At 37.8% G+C, this 24,060-nt stretch overlaps 1 protein-coding gene across 21 annotated transcripts in view; it reads left to right on the top strand.

Annotated features, from left to right (window-relative positions):
- COBLL1 (cordon-bleu WH2 repeat protein like 1) overlaps nt 1-20,983 on the top strand; it is a 98,882-nt gene extending 77,899 nt beyond the window's left edge. For 5 of the 21 annotated variants that reach the window (XM_054830161.1, XM_054830140.1, XM_054830160.1 and 2 more), the window contains 7 exons: nt 1,164-2,785; nt 3,419-3,601; nt 6,594-8,327; nt 11,689-11,801; nt 14,664-15,343; nt 16,618-16,860; nt 18,588-20,983. In XM_054830161.1, the coding sequence (XP_054686136.1) occupies nt 1,164-2,785; nt 3,419-3,601; nt 6,594-6,680 (1,892 nt within the window). In that variant the 3' untranslated portion in view covers nt 6,681-8,327; nt 11,689-11,801; nt 14,664-15,343; nt 16,618-16,860; nt 18,588-20,983. Of the gene's footprint in view, nt 1-1,163; nt 2,786-3,418; nt 3,602-6,593; nt 8,328-11,688; nt 11,802-13,159; nt 17,954-18,587 lie in introns of all 21 variants that reach the window. The other 16 variants (XM_054830153.1, XM_054830150.1, XM_054830151.1 and 13 more) reach the window with 16 other exon arrangements.
- The last annotated feature ends 3,077 nt before the right edge of the window (nt 20,984-24,060 follow it).

Raw genomic sequence — 24,060 nt, 5'->3', positions numbered from 1 at the left:
GTCAAAGCTGCATTGCGTTGCCGTAGGGCAGGATGGCTGGAGCAGTGCTGAGGAGAGGGAAGGCTGGACACAGAGGTTATCCTGCCACATGGTGTGGCATGGGCACTGCACCGCAGCGGCGAAGGAGAGGCCATCGGTTGTTCTTTGCTTACGAAATTAGCATGAGTTTTCTGCACAAAAATGCAAATATTTTTAAACACCAATAGAACAAAATGACATGCTGATTTGAAAAGAAATGATGACATCCTGTGCATCTAAAGGATCGTAATTTTTCCCGTGGATTTAGTGACCTGACTGATTTATTTTACGCTTTTGTGACATTGATTTTCAGATTTATTAGGCTTTCTATTGTCTTTTATATTCAGTACACCTCTGTTTATAAATCATAACAACATACTGCATGAGTCCTATTTATATGTGACATAAGTTTTAACTGCCATTTGGTAACATACATGAAATGAGGACTTTTTTTTCCTTCCTTCCTTCCTTCCTTCAAAATACCACCCCAAATGATTATTCCTAAAGAATCCAGTTTTTCCCAATATTGTATGTAAAAGAATTTAACCCAAATATTCCTGTGTTTTGGAGAGGACTACATGTGTTTAGTCTGGGGATAGAAAATTCAATTATCAGACCTGCTAAACAGTTGGAAAAATAGAGTTGGAAAATAGCTTTTGTCCATATGTTTTCCAATTGTTCCCTCGTACAAATACATAAGGTGTAGTTGACAAATACCATTTGTAATGTTAAAACTAAAGAACAGAAGCCACGAAAGTGTGGAACTAAATAAAAATTGCATCTAACTTAATATTGAATAGTCCTTGAGGTCCTGAGTCACTGATGCCTATGTAATAAACTGAAATTCATTAGCACTTTTTAAATGATTCTAGAATAGATTTTTCTATTAAGTTGATTCATGGCACCAGTAGACTGTTAATTAAGGAAGAATACCTGAGTTAGAATACTATTATTTGACAATATTAGTCGAAGATAAGTATATCTTTAAATTGCTTTTAAAAGTATGGGTTAAAGAAAATTTTAATATCATTGAGGAGCCAGTCCTTGTAGTTAAATACATTGGGCGCCGGGCTTCGTGATGTAAAGAGGAAGGTTGAATCATTTTGGCATTTGTATTAATTTTGGAATCTCTCCTTAACTTAAAGATCACAGTGATGCAAAACTCCTTCCAACACCAGAAGAAGCAAAAGAACTTCAGACAGCTGAAATTAAAACAGTAGATTTTAGAGAAAATAACAAGCTTGAAGTTGACAGACTGTCAAACTGCCAGGCATGTAAAAATGACATCTCTGGAAGTCATAGGAATTATCCTCAACTGATTCCAGACAAGCAAGTTCAGAAAACAAATCAAACCAGCTTGGACACAGTAAAAACTCAGGATGTTGCAATCCAGACAGGTCCATCAGGTAGCGATCTGGGAAGGACTACACAGAAAGAAATTATTGTTCCTCAAGGTACTGAATCATCCACATTCAGAGGACTGGTCCCTCGACACAACACAGACACAAACAACCCCCTTCTTCAGGTGATGCATATAATACAAGAGGATGAAGATACTTCAACAAAACAAAATCTTGAGAGGCAAGAAGTTACCTATGAAAAAGTAATTCCCTTACAAAATCAAAGTCACATTTGTATAAATGGCAGTAATTTTGCTTCACCAGAAACAACAGCAAAAACTCCAGATGACTCTCCTGTAAAAGGTTACCCTCTTTATAGACAGGACACCAAACCTAAACCCAAGCCCGCTAATGAAATTACAAGAGATTACATACCAAAAATTGGAATGACTACTTATAAAATAGTGCCTCCAAAATCCTTAGAAATAATGAAGAGCTGGGAATCAGAAATTCCATCAGATTATAAGGATCAAGAGGTAACTACTTTGGAAAACTCTCTGAAGCATGAAGACCTCAAAGAATTCATAGTGCAAGCTGAAATTCCTCATCTTCCAAAAAGTGTGGGTCATTTACAGATTGGTTCACAAAATGAACCTCCAGCAACAAATGATCTGCTGCACAGAGTGAACAGCATTTCTGAACGCATGACGTCTGGAGCTGAGATAACTATTGAGAGCAATAGGATGGAAACAGTGTCTTCCAAACAGCGTGTCCCACTGATGCTAAGCTTGGATAATGCAAATGCTGCTTCTGAGACTCAGGACAAGTCAAATGCATTAAGTCCTACAACGAAGCCTAGTTCTTTTTATCTGCAGATGCAACGAAGAGCTTCAGGTCATTATGTGACATCTGCAATTGCCAGAAGTACCACTTCTGCTCCTAATTCCATTCAAAATGAAGCTAAAAATACAGAGATGGGGAAAAAAATCTCATCACCTGATCCAACTTCTTTGTCTTTACATAAAACAAGTACTTCCTCTCTGCCAGCAGATGAAAAAAAAGTTGATGATGAAAAAAAAATTGAATCGTCCACTTCTCCTGCTGAAAGCAATAAACCTTCAAGTTTTCCCTCCTGTCCGCCAGCACCGTTGAACCTAAGAACTCTAAGAACTTTTGCAGTCCCAAAGCCGTACTCCAGTTCGAGACCATCCCCTTTTGCTCTTGCTGTCTCATCCGCAGTCAAAAGGTCACAATCATTCAATAAGACGCGTACAATCACTAGCCAGGCACTGAGAGAGGAATTTCCTGTTGAACTCCCCTCTGCTGCTTCAGCAGCTGAATTCTCCTCCACTACCTCTGTGCCTCAAGTGAAAACTTCTTCCTTACAGACCATAACAGGGGAGTCACAAAATAGTCTAATGGATAAGGTAAAGTTTATTTCTAATATCGGTTGACTGTTGATCTACTGTCTTCTAGTGTGACTAGGCTAGAGGCCAGTCTCAGAACTGCTTTGGGATCAGAAAGCGCTGTATTTATACAGTGTGAACACCTTGGGGTGTCTAGCAGTAGCACAGCATCATAATGAAAAACAGTAATACAGGGAATGTTAAAGTGAAAACAGCCTCACTGGATTATTGGAAATAATTATTTCTTGCCATTATTAGCATCTCCTCCTTTGAAGAACAGTAAATTAAATAGAATCATTTATACTGTGTATACCTATTTTTATGTTCGGAGTGCTTGTGGATTTGTTCTTTATGGTTCTGTGTGTTGATTTCTTAAATTTAATTCTGAGTAGTGTGATCAGTTTGACTTCAAGGGATCATGGCACAAGCACACTTGAACAGGAGTATAAAATTTTGCTAGCATAATTACCTGAGGGAGAAACTATGTGCTGTAGTGGAAACATGGCTGATCTCTGAAATCTTGAATGAAGCAAACACCAGAACAGTAGCAGTTTGATACGCAGCCTCGTGCCAGGTTGACTTAGTTTTCCATTTATGACTAATTCAGATTAAAGGTTTTTGTTTTGTTTTTCCTCCCACTTCCTCCCTTTATAGAAAGGCAGCAATGTGAATAGTGAGCAGAAGAGTCAGGCGCAGTCAGGTGCTTCCACTGACCACCCACCCCCTGTCACTAAGAGACAAACCGCGATGTCGTTCCAGCGCTCTGACCCAGAACAGATCCACCAGAGCTTGCTGGCTGCAATCCGCTCTGGAGAAGCTGCTGCCAAATTGAAAAGGGTGAGTTTTCATCATTGCATCGATAACAATGAACTCATGGTACTTCCTTCAAAATTACCATATTAATGCCTGACACTAAAAGCAGTTAGCTTTGGCACAAAGCGCTGCCAGGAGGTCTCTTAACAATGGGAAGGGAGGTGGGGAAGCGAGTTCGGTTTTGCAGAATAAACTGGTGAATGCACATGCAAAGCTTCATATGTCCATATTTTCAAACAGTACAAATCCAAATGGAAATCTTCCTGAAATGAATTAGGAATCTCTAAGTTATCAACTAAGTGTATCTCTCATAAAATCAGGAACATATTAAATTATTTGTTTGTGTTTATATGGTTTGAAGTGGTATGGTTTTAGACACATGCTAAGCAGCTTCACCCTAGACCTGAAGTAGCGTGCAGGCAGATAACACACAGAAGTTCTGAAGATTGTTTTTCTATTAGACTCTGTCAAGTCCTTAATTCTTCTTAAATGTACTTCAAGCCTCCTGCTGCTGTTTGGTATCATTAATAAGGTATTTCTCAATGTTTTGCCAACAGTCCTGGTAGGACCATCTTCCCCCACCCCCTCAGGTTAAAAATTGTAGCTTACTTTTTCTTTTCTCTCTCCTAAAATTGACCTATATTACTCTCATTGGGTAGAACATTGCATACTTTAAAAATCTGTATTGTTTTAAATTTGTAACCAGACAATTTGATGATAGCCTCACACAAAGCTTTCTTGCCCCAGCATTAGTATCTTGTCTTGTGTGTAGAGGAATAATTTCTCATTGCAGAAGGTTAAAGAAATTTAGTAGGTTTTGTTTCTCTTCCCTTTCCCACTTGGAACTTGAAAGAAACAAATGACCTGTGGTGGGTGGATGTGAGTGTTTTCTTGGTTTTATGGAAGTCTTTGATTCCCTAGGGTCAAAATCTCTCAGCGGATGGTCAGATATTAGAACAATCCATTTCACACGTAAGGTTTTGTTTCAGTGTAGCACTGCCGCAGCCTCTCTGAGACTTGTAGCCCTCCCATCACTTCTAGACTGAATAGGAAGATTCAGTCTCCCAGAAAGGCTACAAGCATGCTCAAGTATTTTCTGACCTCTGGTCAGTAAAAGTGGTACATAATACACCATAGTATTACTTCTAACGACGTGTTGCTAAACAGCTACTTTAAAAACAGGGTAAGATTAAGCAAATGCTGTATTGTTCAGAGTCACTTAAAAGGTCAAAGCTATCTGTTCTACCAGAAATATTGTTTGGATTTTGTTTGCATATGTTTTTATTAAGGTTTTTTCCCCTCTAATACATAATTACATTCTGAATAATACTGAACTTTATTTATTTTGCATAGTGTGTGAACTTTGTTTTGTGATTCTATGGGAAATATGCATAGGCATGGCTGTTGGCACAGTAGCTTCTAAGTATTTAAAAAAAATAAAGTTCATGACATACTTTTCAAAATTCAGAAAGTCTATTTCTACTAGAAAGACAACAAAATTAAAACTTCATTATGTGGTTATTCAATCTTTTCTAACAGAAATGTTCTTAGATTAGATTTGACCCTCATAGTCCTTATCAGCCCAGGTACAAGAATGGCTTGGGGAAGAGGAGAGAGATGATGACTGAAGTCCTTCTTCCTTTCCCTTTCTCCTCTGTGGGCAGCAGAATCTGTTGAGGCTGTGGATGAGGAGAAGGCTATAATTTTAAGGAGAAATTATAATAACGAAGATGCTGTAAGCATACAGAAAAGCATTCTGCAACACAGAAACCTGAAACAGGCTTCAAAAAAGCCCCTGAAACACACACACACACACAATGCAATGAAGAACCCACTGAAATTTTGCCAAACATAAAATTGTACATGCTGTTCTTTTCACTCTTACCCAGAGCACATATGCTGTGGTACAGGTACGTCTAACAGCAGACAAAGAGGTGTTTTGGCCTATGGCAAATTTAATAAAAGCATGGTCTCATTTTATGTTTAACATGGAGAACTGGCAGTTGTAGGACAAACAGAGAAATGAAGCATTCCGTATCAATAACTTCTTAGCACCCAAAAGTGATTTCAGGTATTGAAAGGAGTTTTTAAATGCATTCACTTCAGCTTCCACTATCGTGCTGCGCTCGGTAGGAGTAATAACCTGATCCATTTGAATTGTGAAAGAGGTCTGTTGGGTGCTTCCTTCTCTTTTTACCTCTTACCGTACTCTCCGTTCTTTCAGCTCTGTGAGGGAATCATTAAAAAAATAAAATGCTGGCACCACTAGCCACATTCCTTATTTTTTTTTCCTGTTTTACTTAATACGTTGTGAGTATGCAATGCTGAGATCCGTGACCTTTTGTGTTGCTGGCCTTTTCTGTTCAATAGGGCCCTCGGTAATTACTAACCTAAAATGGGTCAAGTGAGGTTTCTTTTTAACCATTTTTCTCTTCAGAATGTTTTGTGTTTGGTAAACTGTGCGCTGCAGTATGTGGTTCGCATGGCTGTGGAGTATCCACAGCTCCCATTAACTCCAGTTGGAGCTGTTGGTTTATGTATCCCCCCTGAAATCAGATCTTTTGCGATCTATCCTAGAAGTTATAGTTTGCTTCTGCTAAAAGAAACATTACCGTGGTATAAAGGAGTGTTAGAAGATTTTGTTAGAAATCTTCTCTATTCAATATTTAATAAAAAGTGTTTGGTTTAGTGATATTTTTTCAAGTATTTCTTTGCAACCAGGTCTGGAGAAGGACTAAAAGTTATGCATGTTTTGAATAGTTATACATGGAATTTTACATAGGATAAAATATGTTTTAAAGTAATTTCTTATATTTCGACTTTTGTAGCATATGGGCTTTGTTCAGAAATCGTATCAGAGGTCTTTCATTGCAATGAGAAATAAGCTTAGCTGAAATAACAGCATTTCCGTTTTCTTGAAGTAATACTGTATAATATACTACAGAGAGAAGAATCTGAAAAGTTAGGTTAATTTTTTTTTCTTTTTTCTTTTCTCTTTTTTTTCCCCTGCCTCCAGGTTGGTCCTCCATCAAACACCATATCTGTCAATGGAAGAGCCAGGCTTACTCCTTTGTATTCCACAGAAGCAAAAGCTAATCACTAGATATTATACCAAATATTTTGCACTTTACTACTGCTTCATAGGCCAACTTAATACTAACTACAAATTTTTGAAAGTGTAAATGCAAGTATAAGTTAATATATTTTCGTCAATTGTTATAGGAATTTCAAGCTGGGTCCTTTGATGCCTTGGAAAGATTATTAGAATATGTAAATTATGGTAATATTTTGCCTTTTTCTCTTTATAAAGCTGACTATGCTGCTAAAAAGGTTTAAGAGAAGGTGCAGATGAGCTTTGCTTACATTAGAATGAGATTCAGAAATTCTTGATTTTAGCCTTCAAGACTGAATGATATGTAGCACTATGCTGAAATTACAGATTTAAAGCAATCTAAGAATTTTAAATAATTAATTTTCAGTTGTGTATTACTTTAACAGATTGTATGAATTTAAATCTACCACATGCTGCCTCCATATTACTTTGTTAAATTAAATTTGTAATTAGTAGAAAATCTTAATTATATACAATACTTTGTTTCTCTTTAAAAAATGGATGGTTTTGTTCCTTCAGCTGAGAGTACTTGGGATAAGTATTTTGATTTTTTTAATCTCGTTAATTTTTTTCCTGGTAGCACACAAAAAAAAATCAGGACATAAATTATCGGAAATTTTTGTACTACTAAAAAACTTTTCTTAACAGTAGCACTACGTGACGTTTCTCATCTGCTCTTTGACTACCTGTATATAGTATTTACTTAGCACTCAGATAAGCAATACTTTTTGTGAACTAGATATATTTTAAAGTAGTCATCAGCATATAGTCACTTACTGATAAAATGCAAATTCCAGTTTTGATACTTAATGAAATAGAAGAACTCTTTTTTCACTGGAAGTATGACTGAAGAATGAACTGCTTTGGACTTATTAATGTAAAATATTTTAATCTTAAAACAGCACAATAACACACAAAGCATTCTCGTGTCTGAGAGCATCTATTTATAGGTTAAGCATTAAATACCAAAATGGGAATATATATTAAAAGAAAATGCTTCATGTTACATGTTATCTATTTTCCATTTCTTGTCAAGGTTATATGTTTTGGGGAGAGGGGTGGAACTACGATCACACTCATGATGAAATAGCTAGATGATGGATGCATGCAGCAAGTGCTGGGGTATTTGCCATATTAAAATATTTTCTTGCTGGACTTGATTTAAATAAAAGTAATTGTATTTAGTTTCTATTCTTTAACAATATATTTATTTTGTACTTTAGAGACATTCTGTAACTCAGTTTCAGAAACTGATCTATATGTGCATTTCAAAGGGTTATTAATGGTTTGCTGCCAGGTTTTTGTGCAATAATCTCAGAGGTCTCATTACTTTTCTAGTACAGAGTCAATTATTGATTACAAATAACAGTGTTAATGCTGAAACCCTTCAAGGAATGTTTTAGTAAATAAAAATTCATAAAGAGAGCTGATGAACATTTGTTCACTGCTGTTCTCTCCCCTATGTCTTAGTCCCTGTCAATGTGTATTCCCACTTCCTTCTCCACCTTGTTCTTGCCTCCAGTCAAGGACTAATTCCAAGGGCGGGGGGAACTCACGTGGTAGTTCAAAAGTTCTCTTTCAGGGTCTGATTGCAAAAGAACGCTTCGTCCTTCGCTTGAAGATGGTGAGATAGAAGAGGTAGGGTTTTCTTCTAGTTTCTAACTGGGGCTTACATTCTAGATTTCACTGTCTTGAGGGACAGACTTGAAAATTGTAACTCTCCCAGGATTCTAGTGTCTGTGTTCATTGTGATACTTTAAGTCCATGTTTTAAGCATTTCTGTACAACATGCTTATCTGTAACTGCCATGGAGAGGTTGCAGTGCGAAAGGAATCTCCTTGTTTGTACTTTGGGTGGGAGGGGGTGACATGTTTTTTTCTCAAACCTTTGTATTCTCCACCAAGATGACTAAAGTTACTTCATAGCACTAATTTAATCTCCATCTGTGGTAATACCAGTCTATGTGACATTTCACTATTTTAACCAAATCGATGGAGTCCAGTTATTTTGGTTTGGGGGAAAGATCAAATAACCTTGTTTTGTTGTTGTTTTCTTTGGTTTTGACTACAGAACTGTACTACCTGTATGTTCTTTAGTCCCATATGTTAAAAGTATGTTGCCCTTTTATGTGCACTCCTGAAGGCAAATACCATCTTATGTAACAGAGATTAAAACTAAAAACACCTTGCTTGAATTTTAGGGTTTCTTATCTTTGTAGCTGAACTTGCTTGATAATTAACTGAAATGTCTACATACAATAGTACTGTGAAACTCTTCAACAAGACTTTCTGTTACTAGCTGGCAATACTGTTTAGCAAAACTTTCTCTTTCCCCCTTCTTCCAACATATATAAGACATTTGTAAATCTTGCTATTGTGTATCTAGAGACTCATTTTTTTTCTTATACTCTTGTATTAAATTCTACCAGAAAAAACTCTTGTTGATGAACTTGACATGTTTATTCATTGTTCAAACAAGAAAACATTTCTGTTCAAGTAACTAGTGTTTCTAGCAACTACAAGCTGAAGTTAGACAGCAGTAAATTTTTGTTGTGGATGACTTACAGGACAGAAAACAGACTTCTTCTTGGCCTAAGAATACTTACAGTTTGGGCAACCTGTACTACAGATGTCTTCCAACAGAAGGCAGCTAGTTACACCCTACCACTTACAATCCCCTTGCTGCTTTTGACTGGCAATCAAAATGTTTAGGGAAGGAAAGTCAGGATATTGCAGTAAACGAATGTCAGTCTAATGTGCAGACAAAATAGCAGACCCCAGTAAAGGTGTGCTGTGACCTACTGTCATGAGTTCTTTAAAGAAGCAGCAGATATCCACATAGCACAGTGGGATCTTGCTCTATCTTAGACTCCAGGACTTTGTAAGCAAAGGAGGGCTTGAAAAAAGAGGAGAGTAAAAATGATCTCATTAGTTATTATAGATGATACAATTTCTATTCTACAGAAGAATAAAATTAAGACTACAGATGTACTTGGAGAAGGGAGTTTTGCTGGGAAGGCACCAGCAGATAATATTCGGAAATATTGTTGTGACTGGAGGTTTTAAGGCCAAGGCAAGAGCTCTCATACTTGCAGGTGAAAGATGTTAAACCACTGGATTGTCTCCATTTTTGGGAAGTGTATTTTGTAATCAATGCTCTAGTTTTGCCCAACTACTTGTGATTTGTGTCCTAGCATATTGTAGCATACAATATGAAGATCTCTAAGAGCAAGGAAGGCATTAAAATGACATAGATATAGGCCAAGAGGCATGGGATCACACATACTAGATAAGGGATGAGAATATAACATGAGAGCAGCTACTGCTTTGAATTTTAAGTTTGTGCCTGTTACCAGCCAAAGCAAACATTTTCAGTTGGAGCTGCTTAGAACCCTGTTTTAACACACAGTTGTGAAGCAGGTTGAAAGAATTCTGTTAAATAGAAACAAAGAGATGCTGTTGATCAGGAGGGTGTACATCCTTGAATGCAATGCTTGGCCAGAGTGCATCTATCAGGTGTTGGACAACTGCAACTAGATTGAAGAGTAACTGTAAATGACTAAGTTGATGGGTTGATAGCCAAGCAAATAGAGCTCTTTGTGGAAGGGAAAATGTGTCTTAAATTAATTGTCTACATCCATGTTAACAGAATGTGAGGGTATTGAAATAGTGTGTTTGGATCGCAGCCACCATCTTCACAGGCACAACTGTTTCTGGGTGCTGTGAATGGGCTGAGGTTCTGAAGCTGCAATGTTCTGTTCAGGATGGCTGCTGACAAGATAGCTGAATCTGAAACATCACTTGTTATAGACTTATTTCTTACAAAGTCTGTTTTGATGATTAAGCAAAGCTGTAGCAATATCAATGGAAATGCTTCACAGCTTTTAATTGAAAAGGAAGCTTGCTATGTGGATTATTTTATACAATCCAATTGAAAATCACAGATAAAGTGGATTTTTCTTCCTTTAAAATTTCTGAGCAGGTAGCTTTGTTAGAGGGAAGGTGCCCTTGTTAAAATGACATGAAATTTGCAAGTAACAGGATACTACACTTCCAAAAAATACTTAATTTTGTTTTGTCTTCCTTGCAAGAACTATGTGACACAGTAACTAACACAGAAACTGTGTGTCAAGAATCTATCACAATGTATTGTACATAAAGTTGCGTTATTTTTTGTTAGCTGTTCCTGCTTGTTAACACAAGCACGTAATGACATATACTTCAAGGAGGAGATTTGGAAGAGACGTATAGTTTTCTCTTTATCCATATTAAATCTCACATTCACATAACAGTGCAACAGCTAGTGTTTAAGTGAAAGAGGAGTAGATGAACATTTCCTTCCCCCTCCCCTCCATCACCCTGCAAAGACCACTAAAATTGTTAATGAACTTAGTTATTCCTAAATTATTCAAGACACTTAAGAGAATAAAATTAATTGGAGGAGGAAGGAGAGGCGATGAGGTAGAGGAAAAGGAGTTCTGCTTTTCTTGATCTGGTGGATCACCACTTCTGTGAGGACAGGCAGAAGAATATTTCGGCTCTTCCCCTATTTAAGGCACAAAGGGGTAATCTTCTACAGGCAAACTGTCAGTTGAGGAACTACTTCACTTGCTTCCAAGTAGAAAACGTTGAATGAATTTGGTATTTTTCATCAATGTCTTACAATAGGAAGTGCTGCTTCTCCCCCAGCCTTTCACATTTTATGTTTTCTATTTTGGCTTCAGGGTTTGACAAATACTGTACCATTTTGGGACATGTGGGTACAAGCCAGAAACTAAAAGCTTAACTCTGAAAGCCCGATAACTTGTGATCCCCATTCATGTAATCAGTACGATGATGAAAATGCAATCCTATGCAGGACAGGCATTGTTCCACATTTGCCGATAAAGCAATGAAAGAAAATCTCTTAGCATTGGGAAAGGGAGAAACGACTGTACCTGAAAAGGACACTAGAACTATTAGGATGTTTTAACTACATCTATTGGTAATTGTTATTTCAGAGTGACTGTACATGTATAACTCAGGGCCTGGAAATAACAACGGCTGTGTCATCTCCAACAGAAATAGATACAACTCCAGTGCCAAAAAGAATCCAGGAGAGTTGGATTTGGATGTGAGTTGTTAATTCCTCTGTGAACTTCTCAAACTTTGAAAATGGTCTTACTACAGCCAATGTGATTATGCACAAATGCTAGTTTGTGATTGTATAACGAGTGTATTTTTAGTAGCTGTGGTGTTGATATCAGCTGCTGCATGTGAAGAACAACTGTTTTCATTTGTTTCAACAAATGATCTGCTTGGCGATTTCTAAAGCATTAGTGTTCATGAGTGCACAGGCATTCCCAAACAATGCTTAACACAGGAGTTTAGGGGTAGGGTGAGAAGCTAATCCTTAGGTTCCTCCTTAGTCATTTGAATTCTCATCAGAGCAACTGGTAAAACAGATGAAGAGACTGAAGAAAATCTAATCAGAGTGGAAGACTAGGCATTTCTGAAGAATACATTCTAGACTTATATGAAATGTAAGGTGGCATTGTTTTTTATTTGTATTAATAGTGACCCAACTCCCTCACAGTAAAAAGCGGTCATCAAGAGGTGGGGGAGGTGGGGGTGAGGGAGGGGAAGCTTCAAGATCAATGTAGTTGAACTCCAGAAGAAACCCACAACTTGCTGATGGACCATTCCCTTGTTCCTTCCATTGGAGAGAATAAACTGAAATACCTAAAATTCAAAGCCTTAATCTTTGATTTAATTGGATTGGCATGATTCTTCATAGTATACCTAACTATGTGCCATGTATGAATTAAGTATCATATTTTCTTAGTTATTTAGTGGCAAAAAATGGAGATGGATCACCATGTGGAATATTCAAAAGTATTTACATAGCTATCAAATACTCAAAGATTTAATCTTATGATTTGTCCACATTTTTATGCAGCTGTGGTATCTAGTTGCATCAGGTTATGTGAACTGTAAATCTGTAAAAGTCTCCTGTATCTCAGTTTACTACTTGAATTTGTAGTGTGCCAAGAAATGCTCATTAAATATTCTATCAGTCTTCAGAGTTTCAAGTTAAACTTTAAAAATAGAGCAATTGTCAGTATAGGGGGTTCTGCTTCTGCTGTTGCCATGCTCAGAGAATGTCAAAGCAATGGGGCGGTCACCTTTTTTTATAGTTTTAAGTCTCTATTTGGATTTTTTTAATCTGAATTTCATATTGAACTTAAACGTTGAACAAATCTGCAATTGTTAAAAATGTTTTAACACCTTTAAGTGTGAAGGGATCCCCAGATGTGTAACAGTATATAATTAGGTGGACCTAATCACTTTATTCATTAATGAAATACTGTCACTTAAAGGTATACGGTGGCTTTGATTAGAGGCATTCTCTTAGTAAATGGACTAGAACAGCACCTGAGGATGTCATACTGTGTCAGTGATTCTTGAAATATTAAGCTGTTCCTGTTTTAGTAGTCATGGCTCCTCTACAACTGTCTTCGGTCATTTTTAAGATGTAAATCCAACCCCACTCTGATTTATGAATGAGAACATCGTGTGCTGCTGACAGTAATGCAAGAGTAAGTGCTGCTCTGCAACTTGCATAAGGAAGACAACATTACTAATATGAAAGAAATTAATTAACCATTAAAGCAACTGCCCACAGAAACTTAGCTTTAGTCATTATTTACATTCTGTATATGAATTGAGATTTAACTTGATCACAAATTACAGGCTTGATGCAGATTACTGCATGAGGTTATATAGTATTACCACTGCATAGGGTTAGATGGTCACAATGGTACCTGATTTTCATGTGGGTATCAGATACCTGAATTCCTACAGGTAATAATGGAAAAAAAAAAGAATGTACTCCAGCAATATACATATCAGAAGAATTTTCTTAATTTTGAAGTAAGCTGATATAGAAGCAGGGATGGGAAAACATAGAACATAATGATGTATTATAAATAGATTTAACTAAAAAGACATGTCATGTCTAGTAACTGAACAGAGCTCTTAGTCCTTCTTTTTGTGTCCTGTTTTTTATAAATAATCAAATTCTAATGCAGCAGGGTTTTCCAGTGCTGTTGACCAATCTGTAACACAGTAAGTCAAAAAGCAAAATACCAGCTACAAATAATGCAGTACCCTCTCCTGTACCACACAGAGGGTAACAACACTTGTTTCAAGTCTTCCCTCTGAGTACTAAGCAGGACTGACCTTGCTTAGCCTGTGATATTTGATATCATAGCCAGAGCAACAAGAACATGCAAAAGTACAGTACATACAAGGAAATTTTCACAAGTGACAGAATAGTTAAAAGAATGGGAATGTTAAAGAATGGACTTGCATATGTGATAGTGAACATCCAGAGGAGCAGAGGAATTGAAGCATACAATCAGCTCAGGGCAGGAGGAGAATTAAGTCCACAGAACCTGCCGTTGCAACAGTTATTAAAGAATAAATCTGGCCAGCAGTGGTTATTTGCGAGTACTAGCGTACTTAGTGTACTAGTGCTGGTGTACATTAACCACTAGTGTACTTACTAATGGTTAATATATTTCTAATTGAAAAAGTAATTAATAAACTATTGTTGGGCTCAGAATTTCATAATTTCCCCCCAGCTATATGTGTGTGGTGGTTTTTTTCCCCGATACAATCCTGAGCGAGAACTAAGATGTGGCTACAGTCACACTTAATTGGTAGTGGTAAAGCAAGGACAAATGAATTTGCTTCACAGTTGCTTAAGGCTTTGTATTGCTCTATCAAAAATACAGTGAAAATCATCTTTAAAATAGTTAAGCTGATTGTAATTTTCTAAATGAAACACTTGAACTAAACAGGGAGATGGGGGAAGGAATGTGGAGAAAGCTGCAATTGGTCACCTTGGTTAAACAGCATGACTGATCCCATCAGCAGATGCTATTCCAATTCTTCAAATTCTAAAAGCTAATTAAACACTTGCCTTCTGCAGACCAAAGTGTATTTGGACATGCAAATGTGGATCACATCAGGGAACACCTGCAGCTACAAAGTGCATGTACCAAGCAAGTAAGTCCCTATGGTATGTATGCCAAGCTGCTGCAATTCCCATCTCCAGCAACTAAGCGATACAAAGAGGCGAAGCAAAGGCTGAAGAAGTGGATTGCAGATTATTTCCTTTTAAACTGTAGAAGACTGGGAGAAAGATGGGCACCCAGGCAGCAGGACAGTTAGATGCCTCACTTTCAAGAGTTTAGCATACTGTTACCCTTACTAAAAGCTGCAGTATTCCTAAGGGTTAATGCTTGAAAGGTCAGGTCTGTTGGGAGACAGCCAACAAGCAGTCGAGCTGCCGGTGGCCCCAGCTCTTAGAGCTGGTGCGTGCTAACCACCTCCAGAGTGCTGAGGACAGAAAGCTCTCAAATAGACGCACTGTCTACCCGAGTCTCCCTCTACCAAAACGACCGAGGGGCAGGAAGAGGAGAGCATTACAGTTTGTGTAGCTGCTGCTAACAGCATGGTAACTGGTGTAAGAGAGCTCCACAGGAACTATCGTGAGACATAGGCAGGAGCTGTATGCACGGAGTTCACCTATGGCTGGCATAACAGGACAAGGGACCCTGAAGGAGGGCGGTTTGGGGGAAGTGGGCTTCAGGGCTTTACCTGGAAATGGTGGGTTTAATTGTTTTTATTCAAACTGTGTCTGCTATTAATGTGTTGTGTTTTGGGTTTTTTTTAAAAGTAATTTTCAAAATGAAAACAAGAATGAAATATTCTAGGCTGTCAGGTGTGCTTGGAAGTTCAGTAGATGTAAAAGGCGTATTCTTTGGTGCCCACTAAAGGTAAAAGGCTGAAAAGAGAGGTAAGGAAGTGTCTGCTGGACCGTATTGTCAGGAAAAGGAAGTAGGTGAGTCTTTGTGTAACTATTACATTAATTTAAAGCTACAGTTTAGTGGTGAAGTGAAATGTACGTTGCCTGATCATCAGTGAGGAAAACAACGCAGCAGAAATCAAGCTGCAACCCAGCAGGAACAATTTTGTCTCAGAAAGAGGAAAAAAAGTGATTAAAAGCAGCAAATATTTTAGATTGATAACCTAAAGGTGGAAGGCAATTTGGGTGAGAGAGAAAGAATAAAACAAGAGTTGTAAGACCTTTGGAAAACATGTCAAGAAAGATTAAAGGAATGGGGTTGGTTTAATGTAAAAAAAAAAAAAAAAAAAAAAAAATGGAAGAATGATTAGGATGACATAGCCATGTTTCAACACAAAAAAAGTTGCTACACCAAGGCAAGTGATTAATCATTGTATCTTCAAGCAATAGTCTGTGCCAGCTTTAGAGCATAATGGAAGAATGTCTGTACTGGGCCAAACTAAAGGTTCATTTAGCTTGTTACCTGGCTTTTGACAATGATCAAAAATTCATGCCTGGAGAAAAACATAAGATTATAAAACACACAAAATAGTACTTACCCTAGGTATGCTCAACCTTCAACAATTTTTAGCTTTGAGAATGCCTAAGTGAAGATGATTTCTATGTATTTAATAGTCTTAAATAGTCATCTTGTTCAAGAACTCAGCTATTCATCCTTTCAACTCCTGTAAACTTCGAGCAGTGGCAGACAGTACTGTGTGACAAGGAGTTGTTTGACTTAATAACACAGTCTGAAGAACCATCTTTTTGTTGTTTGTTGTGAACTTCCACTTACTAGCTTAATTTTATCCCCTCCAATTATTTTTCTGAAAGATACATTAACTCATCAATCCCCATTCACGCTCTGTATGCCACTCTGGTCTTTACATAACGCAAGGGGTTGTACCTTAGGCATTTGAAACTTGTACAAAGACGTAGGTCTGAGCATGCCTTATGATTCACTTCTCTCACTATCTTGGGAAGAGGGTATTTTCTCTTAGCCACGTTTACTTTTCAAATCTATCTCCTTTTGCAGGTATTTGCCATAGTGAGTCACCTGCAGGATACACCTATCTTCTGTACAAGATCAAGAGTTTGAGAGAAGTTTGTGTCCCACTTCTAAAGTGCTAAATATCCAGCTGAACAGAGCCTTCATAAGTCCTTTTTATTCACATCTGTGTTCAGCTGATTTGCAGATGATCTTTTCAGTTCACCGACCAGTGAACAAAAGAGTTAAAAAACTTGGGGATATGATCCATAGGTTGCTCAGTTTACTGCGGTAGGTGTTCATTAGTTTCAACTTAAAGTAATGAGATTCCTTTGGCAGCTAAAATGTGCCACTTTTACATGTGAAATTTCAATCCATTTTTCTCTTAGGAATTGCTATTGAAATCCACTACCAACATAGTATGTTTGATTAGCGTAGCTCATCTAATCTTTCTAATTCATCCATTAGCAATTTTCCCAGGAAATTATCAAGGCATAAATATGTAAGGTTTCCAACAGCGAGATGAGAAATGAAGAAGCTTAACAACAACAAAAAAAACCCCCTTGCCAAGCAAACATTCATGCTACCTGCCACCTGAACACCAAGAGCTGTTGCTCCCAAAGGGATGGCAAGTCAGAACCCAGCACAGTAACACAGGGAGGCCCCCGTCCCACCATCCCTGAGTGAGGGAGCAGGGCAGGCCTGGACACAGCAGCCAGGGTCAGCCAAGAGTCCAGATCACCAGACAAGCCCAGGGTGAGGAGGAAAAGTCTGTGGCTCTGGGTGCAGACCAGCACCAGGTCCATGGCCAGACAAAAGCATTGATGCAGCAGGAACTGTAGCTCAAGTGAAGAAAAAGCCCTAGTGCCTCAGATCCAGAGCAGCTCCCCAGGAAGGGAACAGCCCTGACTACAGCCTCCCCCCGAGATGTCTGAAGAGCTCTTCCCAAGGTCACCAGACGGCCTGGCCTTGACCTCAGGGAGCCAAACCCACAAGATAAGAAAGGATGTGCTTAGGGCCTTGATACCTGGCTCTGATGGAAAGTGTGCCCCTGAGTGCAAGGAGCTACAGCAGTATAATACTTGAGATATGCTGGAGTTCACCCTTGGAGAAACATCTTGCTAGTAGATGCACACCAGGCATAGCAGGAAAAGCAAGGAGCTGTGGGCAGGTTACTAACACTGCTATGTTTTTCTCATCCCCCTTCAATCCTCATCCACCGAATGAATGCAGAAGGCAATCTGGCCATAATTTATACTCCCTATCCCCTTTTTTAAAATCATATTTTCAATATAGTCAATCACTATGCTGAAGGTTACTGTAAAACGTCAGTTGAATGAAGACCATGTACTTGCATGATGAGCGCTTTTGCCTACAAATACAGGTAGCTGGCCAGAAATCTAGAACAAGGAGAATGTATTGCCTTTAGTTCAAATATTCTTTCTAGTGTTTTCTCCTGAACTATTTCTGCTGATTCATTATTAACTTACTTTGTATTGCACTGTTAAAGTGAAACATGTTTCTTTAACTCTCTTTAAATGAACTACCTTTGTGGCAGTATTTTTAGATGGGTCTTTTGATGCCTTTTTAATGGTACATTAAAACTTAATGAATGCTGAGTAACAGTAGAATCCCTATGGAAGCACATATGGTATCTACATTAATACTGAATGAATGCATAATGATCAGTAAAATTTCTGTGATTTCCACATGAATCAACAGCGATGAGCCACTTAGTGTTACACTCAATTACATCATGTTTAATTTATGTAGCATTGTTTGGACATTATGTTTAAAATGTCTTTAGTAAATCATTGAGACTCTAATTGAGCCTCCATTTCGGTGACAAATGGCACTGTAAACATTAAATTCAGTTTTTTACACAATAATTAATTTATGTTGAAGCCTGCTTGCAAAGGGTCAACAATTTGATATATTCTCACTATTACTCCCTGAAAAATGGAATCCTAGTATGAAAACAAATTGCAGAACCTGCTAAATTATTTCTGTTCCCTTAGTTATGCAGCAGCCGGACACTGGAAAAGCATTAATTCCTTGAACTCTGGAAACAATGGCAATACCTCAACTGCTCTGCGTGAGTGCTGCCAAACAGTTCAGAAGACCTCTTCAGGTCAGAGTACCCTGTCCACATCTATGCAGGAGACTCAGAAGAGTTCTCCACAATGCCTGCCTCACCGCTGTGTCGCACCACCTCTTGTGTATTTGGGAGGCCCTTCTAGCACATCCATGACTGGCTTGCAGCACATACATAGCGCAGCAAGGTGGACCAAGAGCTTCTGAAGAGTGACCATGCCACCAGTCTGCCAGAGGCAGCCAAAGAGGTGGTGAGGAAACCTACACCAAACGCAGACACTGTCTTTCAGCTGTTCTCCCATCCTGTGAAGGACAAGGAAGCAAACAATTATTCCCATGGTGTTGATTACCCAACAGCCTGCGCAGAGGAATATAATCTTGCCTCACTTACAAAGTACTAGAAAAGTGTGAGGACCCACTCCCTCACTTCATCTCTCCTCTTCTACCTTGTAACACACTGAACATGGGCAGTTGCTTGCGTAGGCCCTGGGGTGAAGGCTCTGTAAAAGGCTGCTAGCAGCAAGAGGACTGTCTGTAATTGTAGCCCTCCACTGAGGTCTTCCACAGTAACTGCTGCAGCAACGGAATTTGGAGTGGAACAAGGCAGAAACTTATCTGAGGATGCTATGAGAGACACCACCTTTCCAGACTGGCTCCACAAGAAGACTACGGATATGCACATATTTGATCACAGTTAAAACTAATACAAGTAAATACACTTTGTAATGGAAAACTGGAAATAAATATGCATGCTTCAAACCTCCCTAGGAACAGGAAACTTCTGCCTGGGTTTCACTTTTTTCCTGTCAGGTACTTCTAGCAGATAAGCTCCTGACACACCATTTCAGTGGGTGTCTGCTTGAGCTGGCTTTGGAGATGTTCCAAGGCAGATCTGTAAAGATTCATTCACAGAATAAGGCTGGGGTTGCCTGTTTTACTCAATCAGCTCAGTTACTTAAAGAGCCATCTGAACTTGTCTGACTTTTGGTAGAGAAAATACCCTCTTCCCCTACTCCAGAAAGGATCTTGCACTCCCTGTTCTCTCAAGTTGGTCCTTCTCACTGGTAGTTCAGGCCAGCAAGGTCTTATCAAGAGTCCATCTTTCTTTAATATTCTTCCTCAAACAGCTGTTTGAAATACAGTAAGCTTGAGAGGTCTTGGCTTAGAGGAGGTTTTAGTTCTGAGAGGCTGCATAGTCCAGCTGTCCCAACAAAAAGAACTGAGGGGAAAAAGAACCTGGTTTGGAGACCAAATCCTATCAGCTATTTACAAACAGATTCATCGATGTATTTTTAGCTTCTGCAAATTTCCTGCATTAGCTTCTAGCACTAGGCACTGCATCCAGTTGCTTTAGTTTATAGAGGATTGACCATCTGTGAGTATACAAAGCTATCATTTTAATTTGCTGTTCTTTTTGATCTACTATGAGATTATCTGATAACTGGCAAGGCATCTAACAAACAGCTGACCAACAACTTTGTTAGAAGATCTACAGACAAAGAACTTTATAATGATAATGATCATAACAATAGCTGCTCTCATTTCTCTGGATTGCTGAAAAATGCAAATTCAGACCTTTAATAATTGCAGCTCAGGCTTTCATTTCTGACAGCAAAGTGAGAGAGAAAAAAAAATCTTCCCATTCTAAAAAGCTGTAAAAGAGGCTATCAGCTTCTTTTTTTTTTAATTATAATTCGCTTCATTCTTGTTAGAAGAATTTAATAAACAAAGTATAAGAGAGAAGAGATACTTATGGAGAACCTTTTCATTTTGCTTTAAAAAGCCCTTTTTTGGTTTATGTTGATCGTTTTAATGATTCTGTTCTCATGATTCAGGAATTTTATGCTGTCTTAATTTAATTCAGCTTTAATTTGAATTGAATAAAATATTGGCTAGCTTGCTGGCTATGATAATAAAATACATGTACTGCTTAAAGTGTTTGAAATATATAAAATAATCTGAAATACACTTCTCTTCAATGTATGCCTAATAGATTTCAGTGATGTAATTATTTCTAATTTGTTATGTAGATATATATTTTTAGAGCTTGCCATGTAAGAATATTTTTTAAAATTAGATGTAATGAGGTTATATACCACTATCGCCTTTGGAACACCAATATAAGAAAGAGTACAAGAAAATAATCGAATGTATGCCTTGAGCTACACGATGACTGTACAAACAGACTTCACGGCAAATTACATTTCCTTGACTAGTGTTGTCGTTACAGTGATATAATTCATGTTTCATAACTCTGAAGAAATAATGAAGACATTGTAACCAGAAATGTGTCAATTTGAATAAATTTATTATGAATTGCTTTGGTTCTAAAAGCTCCCAATATGTTATAATAGAAGCCTACGTTCTTGCCTGAGAGCCAGCCAAACTATCTGTAGAAAATGGAATAGGTTTTTAATGTCTTAACAAATCACTTAATGGTAGATTTTCCCTTCAAATAAACAAAAGGAGAAATGTTCTGAAGGGACTGTGCGAATAAGAGATTGGAATATACCTTTCTTTTAAAACCACTTTGAAAGTAGAATGTTTGGAAGCCTCAGATTTCAATGGTGGCCTCTTACTCCCCATGGAAACTCAAAATATTGTTAAAACTTTACATCTATTTTTGCCAAAATCCAAGCTGCAATGAAGCAAAACCTAGCTCATGCAACAATTAACTCTCTTCACCCATTGGTGAGCTGCAATTACATTTGGACTGAGTGCAATATTCAATGGGCTACCTTCAGCTACAGTGCGAAGTAACTTCTCCAACTAAAACCATGCAGGCTTGCAGAATGTAAACTGGAATTTAGTTAAGACACCATCTAAAACTTGGACAAAGTACGATTTATCAGTTAGGAAGTTTCACGTATCACTTTCAGCAACGCATTCTGGCTTTAATATGATTTCTTGGTGAGAGGCTTGTTATTGGCTCTAAGGCCACGGCTTGACAACCTGCTAAAACTAAAATGGGCTTGAGTCCTCAAAGAGTTGCCACAGGAAAGAGAATCCTCAAACTCACTTTGTTAGTTCAAATTTGTTATGAGATTTTCAGTGGGTTGAATTTTTACCAGTAGGCTTTTTGCCAGATCAGATATTGCCTGTCCTCCCATAGCCTGCATAAAGTCCACACATAAACATAAAGCTGCTACAGGTTCTTTATCATGTGCTGTGGCTAATTTGACAAAAATGTGAGTGTATGCTTATTTCTTCTCTGGAATGGGGATGTCACGTTGAGTGATCCAGTAGCTAGAAAGAATAGCAATTTTTGTGTCTAGTGTGGACTTAAAAAAACCTGGACTTTATGAAAAGGGAACGTATTAGTCCAATAGTTCTTCTTGGATGATAAGATGAAAGTTCAAGTGGGTTAGAAGTCTGAAAACTGCATTGCTATTGTTTTATAAAATAAGTTCAAAGAATGTGAATAAAAAAAAGTGTATTGCTTTCTCATATTTGAATTCTCAGACAAGTACAATGGATTGAGCTAAATTTATGGAACTGATGGAGAACGCTGAAGGCTGAATTTAAAAGGGCTGAGAGGCATAACAATTTTCCTAATTTTAGATGTGATCTCAGTTCATACTCCTGCTTCCCAAATGCTTCAGATACAGCAGATGTTAAATTTCTTTGAAGTCAGGTGCAAATTATTTATGAACTCGTTCAGTAGCCACCATTTTTCTCATTTCCTCTCCCACCCCAAGGGAAAATTTTGTAAGACTTTTTGACTTTTAAGTGGAATTTACAGGGCCACTGTCTGTAACACAATTGTCTGGAATTATCTCGTATGTTATTATTCATGTATTGTGTAATGTCTCCCTCATAAACACACAAAAGTGAACTAGAAGGTTGATTACATTCAGTGTTATGAAATTGTTCTATTTGTCATAGTAAAATTAGGACTATTAGAAAAAAATCACTTTTTAAATGAGGTAGAGTAGCTACTAAACAACTCCAGAGCACACCTTCAGTAAACATGAAATCAAAGGAAAAGGTACTTTTTTCTCCAGCTCAAAGGAAAATCACCTTTTGGACCAGATTTAAAGCTGACTTATTGTCAGGAGTACTGAAGTATTAATACATTTTACCTTTTTTATTTTTAGAAAGAAGAAACCTTCATTATAGTTACAAAGGACGGCCTGATTGTTACAGTACTAATTTTGGACTCATAGAGTTTGCATTCCTTACTCAGCCACAAATTCCATTAGATCTTGAGAAAATCACTTAACAAATTAATTGCATTGTCTAATTTTCAACAGCTAACTAAGATGCTTAAGTCAGAAGGCAGTTCTCCCTGGGTTTCCCACGTAGTCAGAGGAAACAAAAAGTCATTCTGGCATGGTTGTCAGCGCTAAAACCCCGATGTGTTTTTTAGTTGACCTTTGAAGTCTTCTGTTTCTCTCCATGGAAGTTCTATGCCTCTATGTTAAATGGCCAACCTAACCTGGTATAGTGTATAAAGTCAGGTACTCTGAATACCCAGTTAGGGTTAATTTTTAAACATGTTCAGGCATATAAAGATGCAAACGTTTACTCATCCGTATGAAGGGAATAAATACATTAAAATGTTAGGTGCACTGATGTTGTGATAATTAGGTTCATAATAAGTGCTGAGATTGTCGTTGTTAGATAGGGTTCCTGAATTACAGACATTTGCATTAATAACCTTTTAATATAATAACTTCCAAGTAGTCAGCACAATGCTTTTAAAACATGACTAGTAGGTTGGTTTTTCAAAGGTTTATTGAATACCTCATTCCCTGAATATAGATTTCTTGGAAAAACTCTCGAGACAGAGCAAATACCTCTTCTCTGTGTAAACCCTGTGGGATTAATTCATTCCAAAGAGTACTAAATCTCCTACCAAGTAATGTATTAAAACGGTGCAGATATATTATCATACAGTGGCACTACCTCAGGAATTCCAGCTGGCCAGATAAGCATTTGTTTGTTTTACCTTCTGTCATTTGGGAGGAACATAATGACTCCATCATTAAGGTTCAGCAGAGCTTTCCATTTCAGACCCCATTTTCAAGGCATTCTAAATTGCACATGCACAGGTAGATTGATTTGGAAATTGCTTTGCTCAATCAGGACTGGTGCAAATTTGGGGGTGAAAATCTGGGCTAGGTCATTCTAGTGATTTTGGAAGAGAAAAATTCCTCCTCCTCTCACATGTATGCAGATATGCATACAATCACATTTCAAATTTCTCACTTTTCCCAGAATTAGAGAAAAATCTCCTTAGATCTAATGAAAGCTTCCAAAACCCAATTTCACAATGCAACATGTTTGACGTTACTAGACTTGAATTTTGTTTCCTAAAGTCATGGATACTCTATTGTGAGCTGCATGTTACAGGAGCAGAAAAGAAACAATACGAGTAAAATTTAGGCACCTAAA

The sequence above is a fragment of the Grus americana genome, chromosome 6 (assembly GCF_028858705.1).
Source record: "Grus americana isolate bGruAme1 chromosome 6, bGruAme1.mat, whole genome shotgun sequence".
NCBI lineage: Eukaryota > Metazoa > Chordata > Aves > Gruiformes > Gruidae > Grus > Grus americana.
This window is presented reverse-complemented; position numbering and strand designations above follow the sequence as displayed.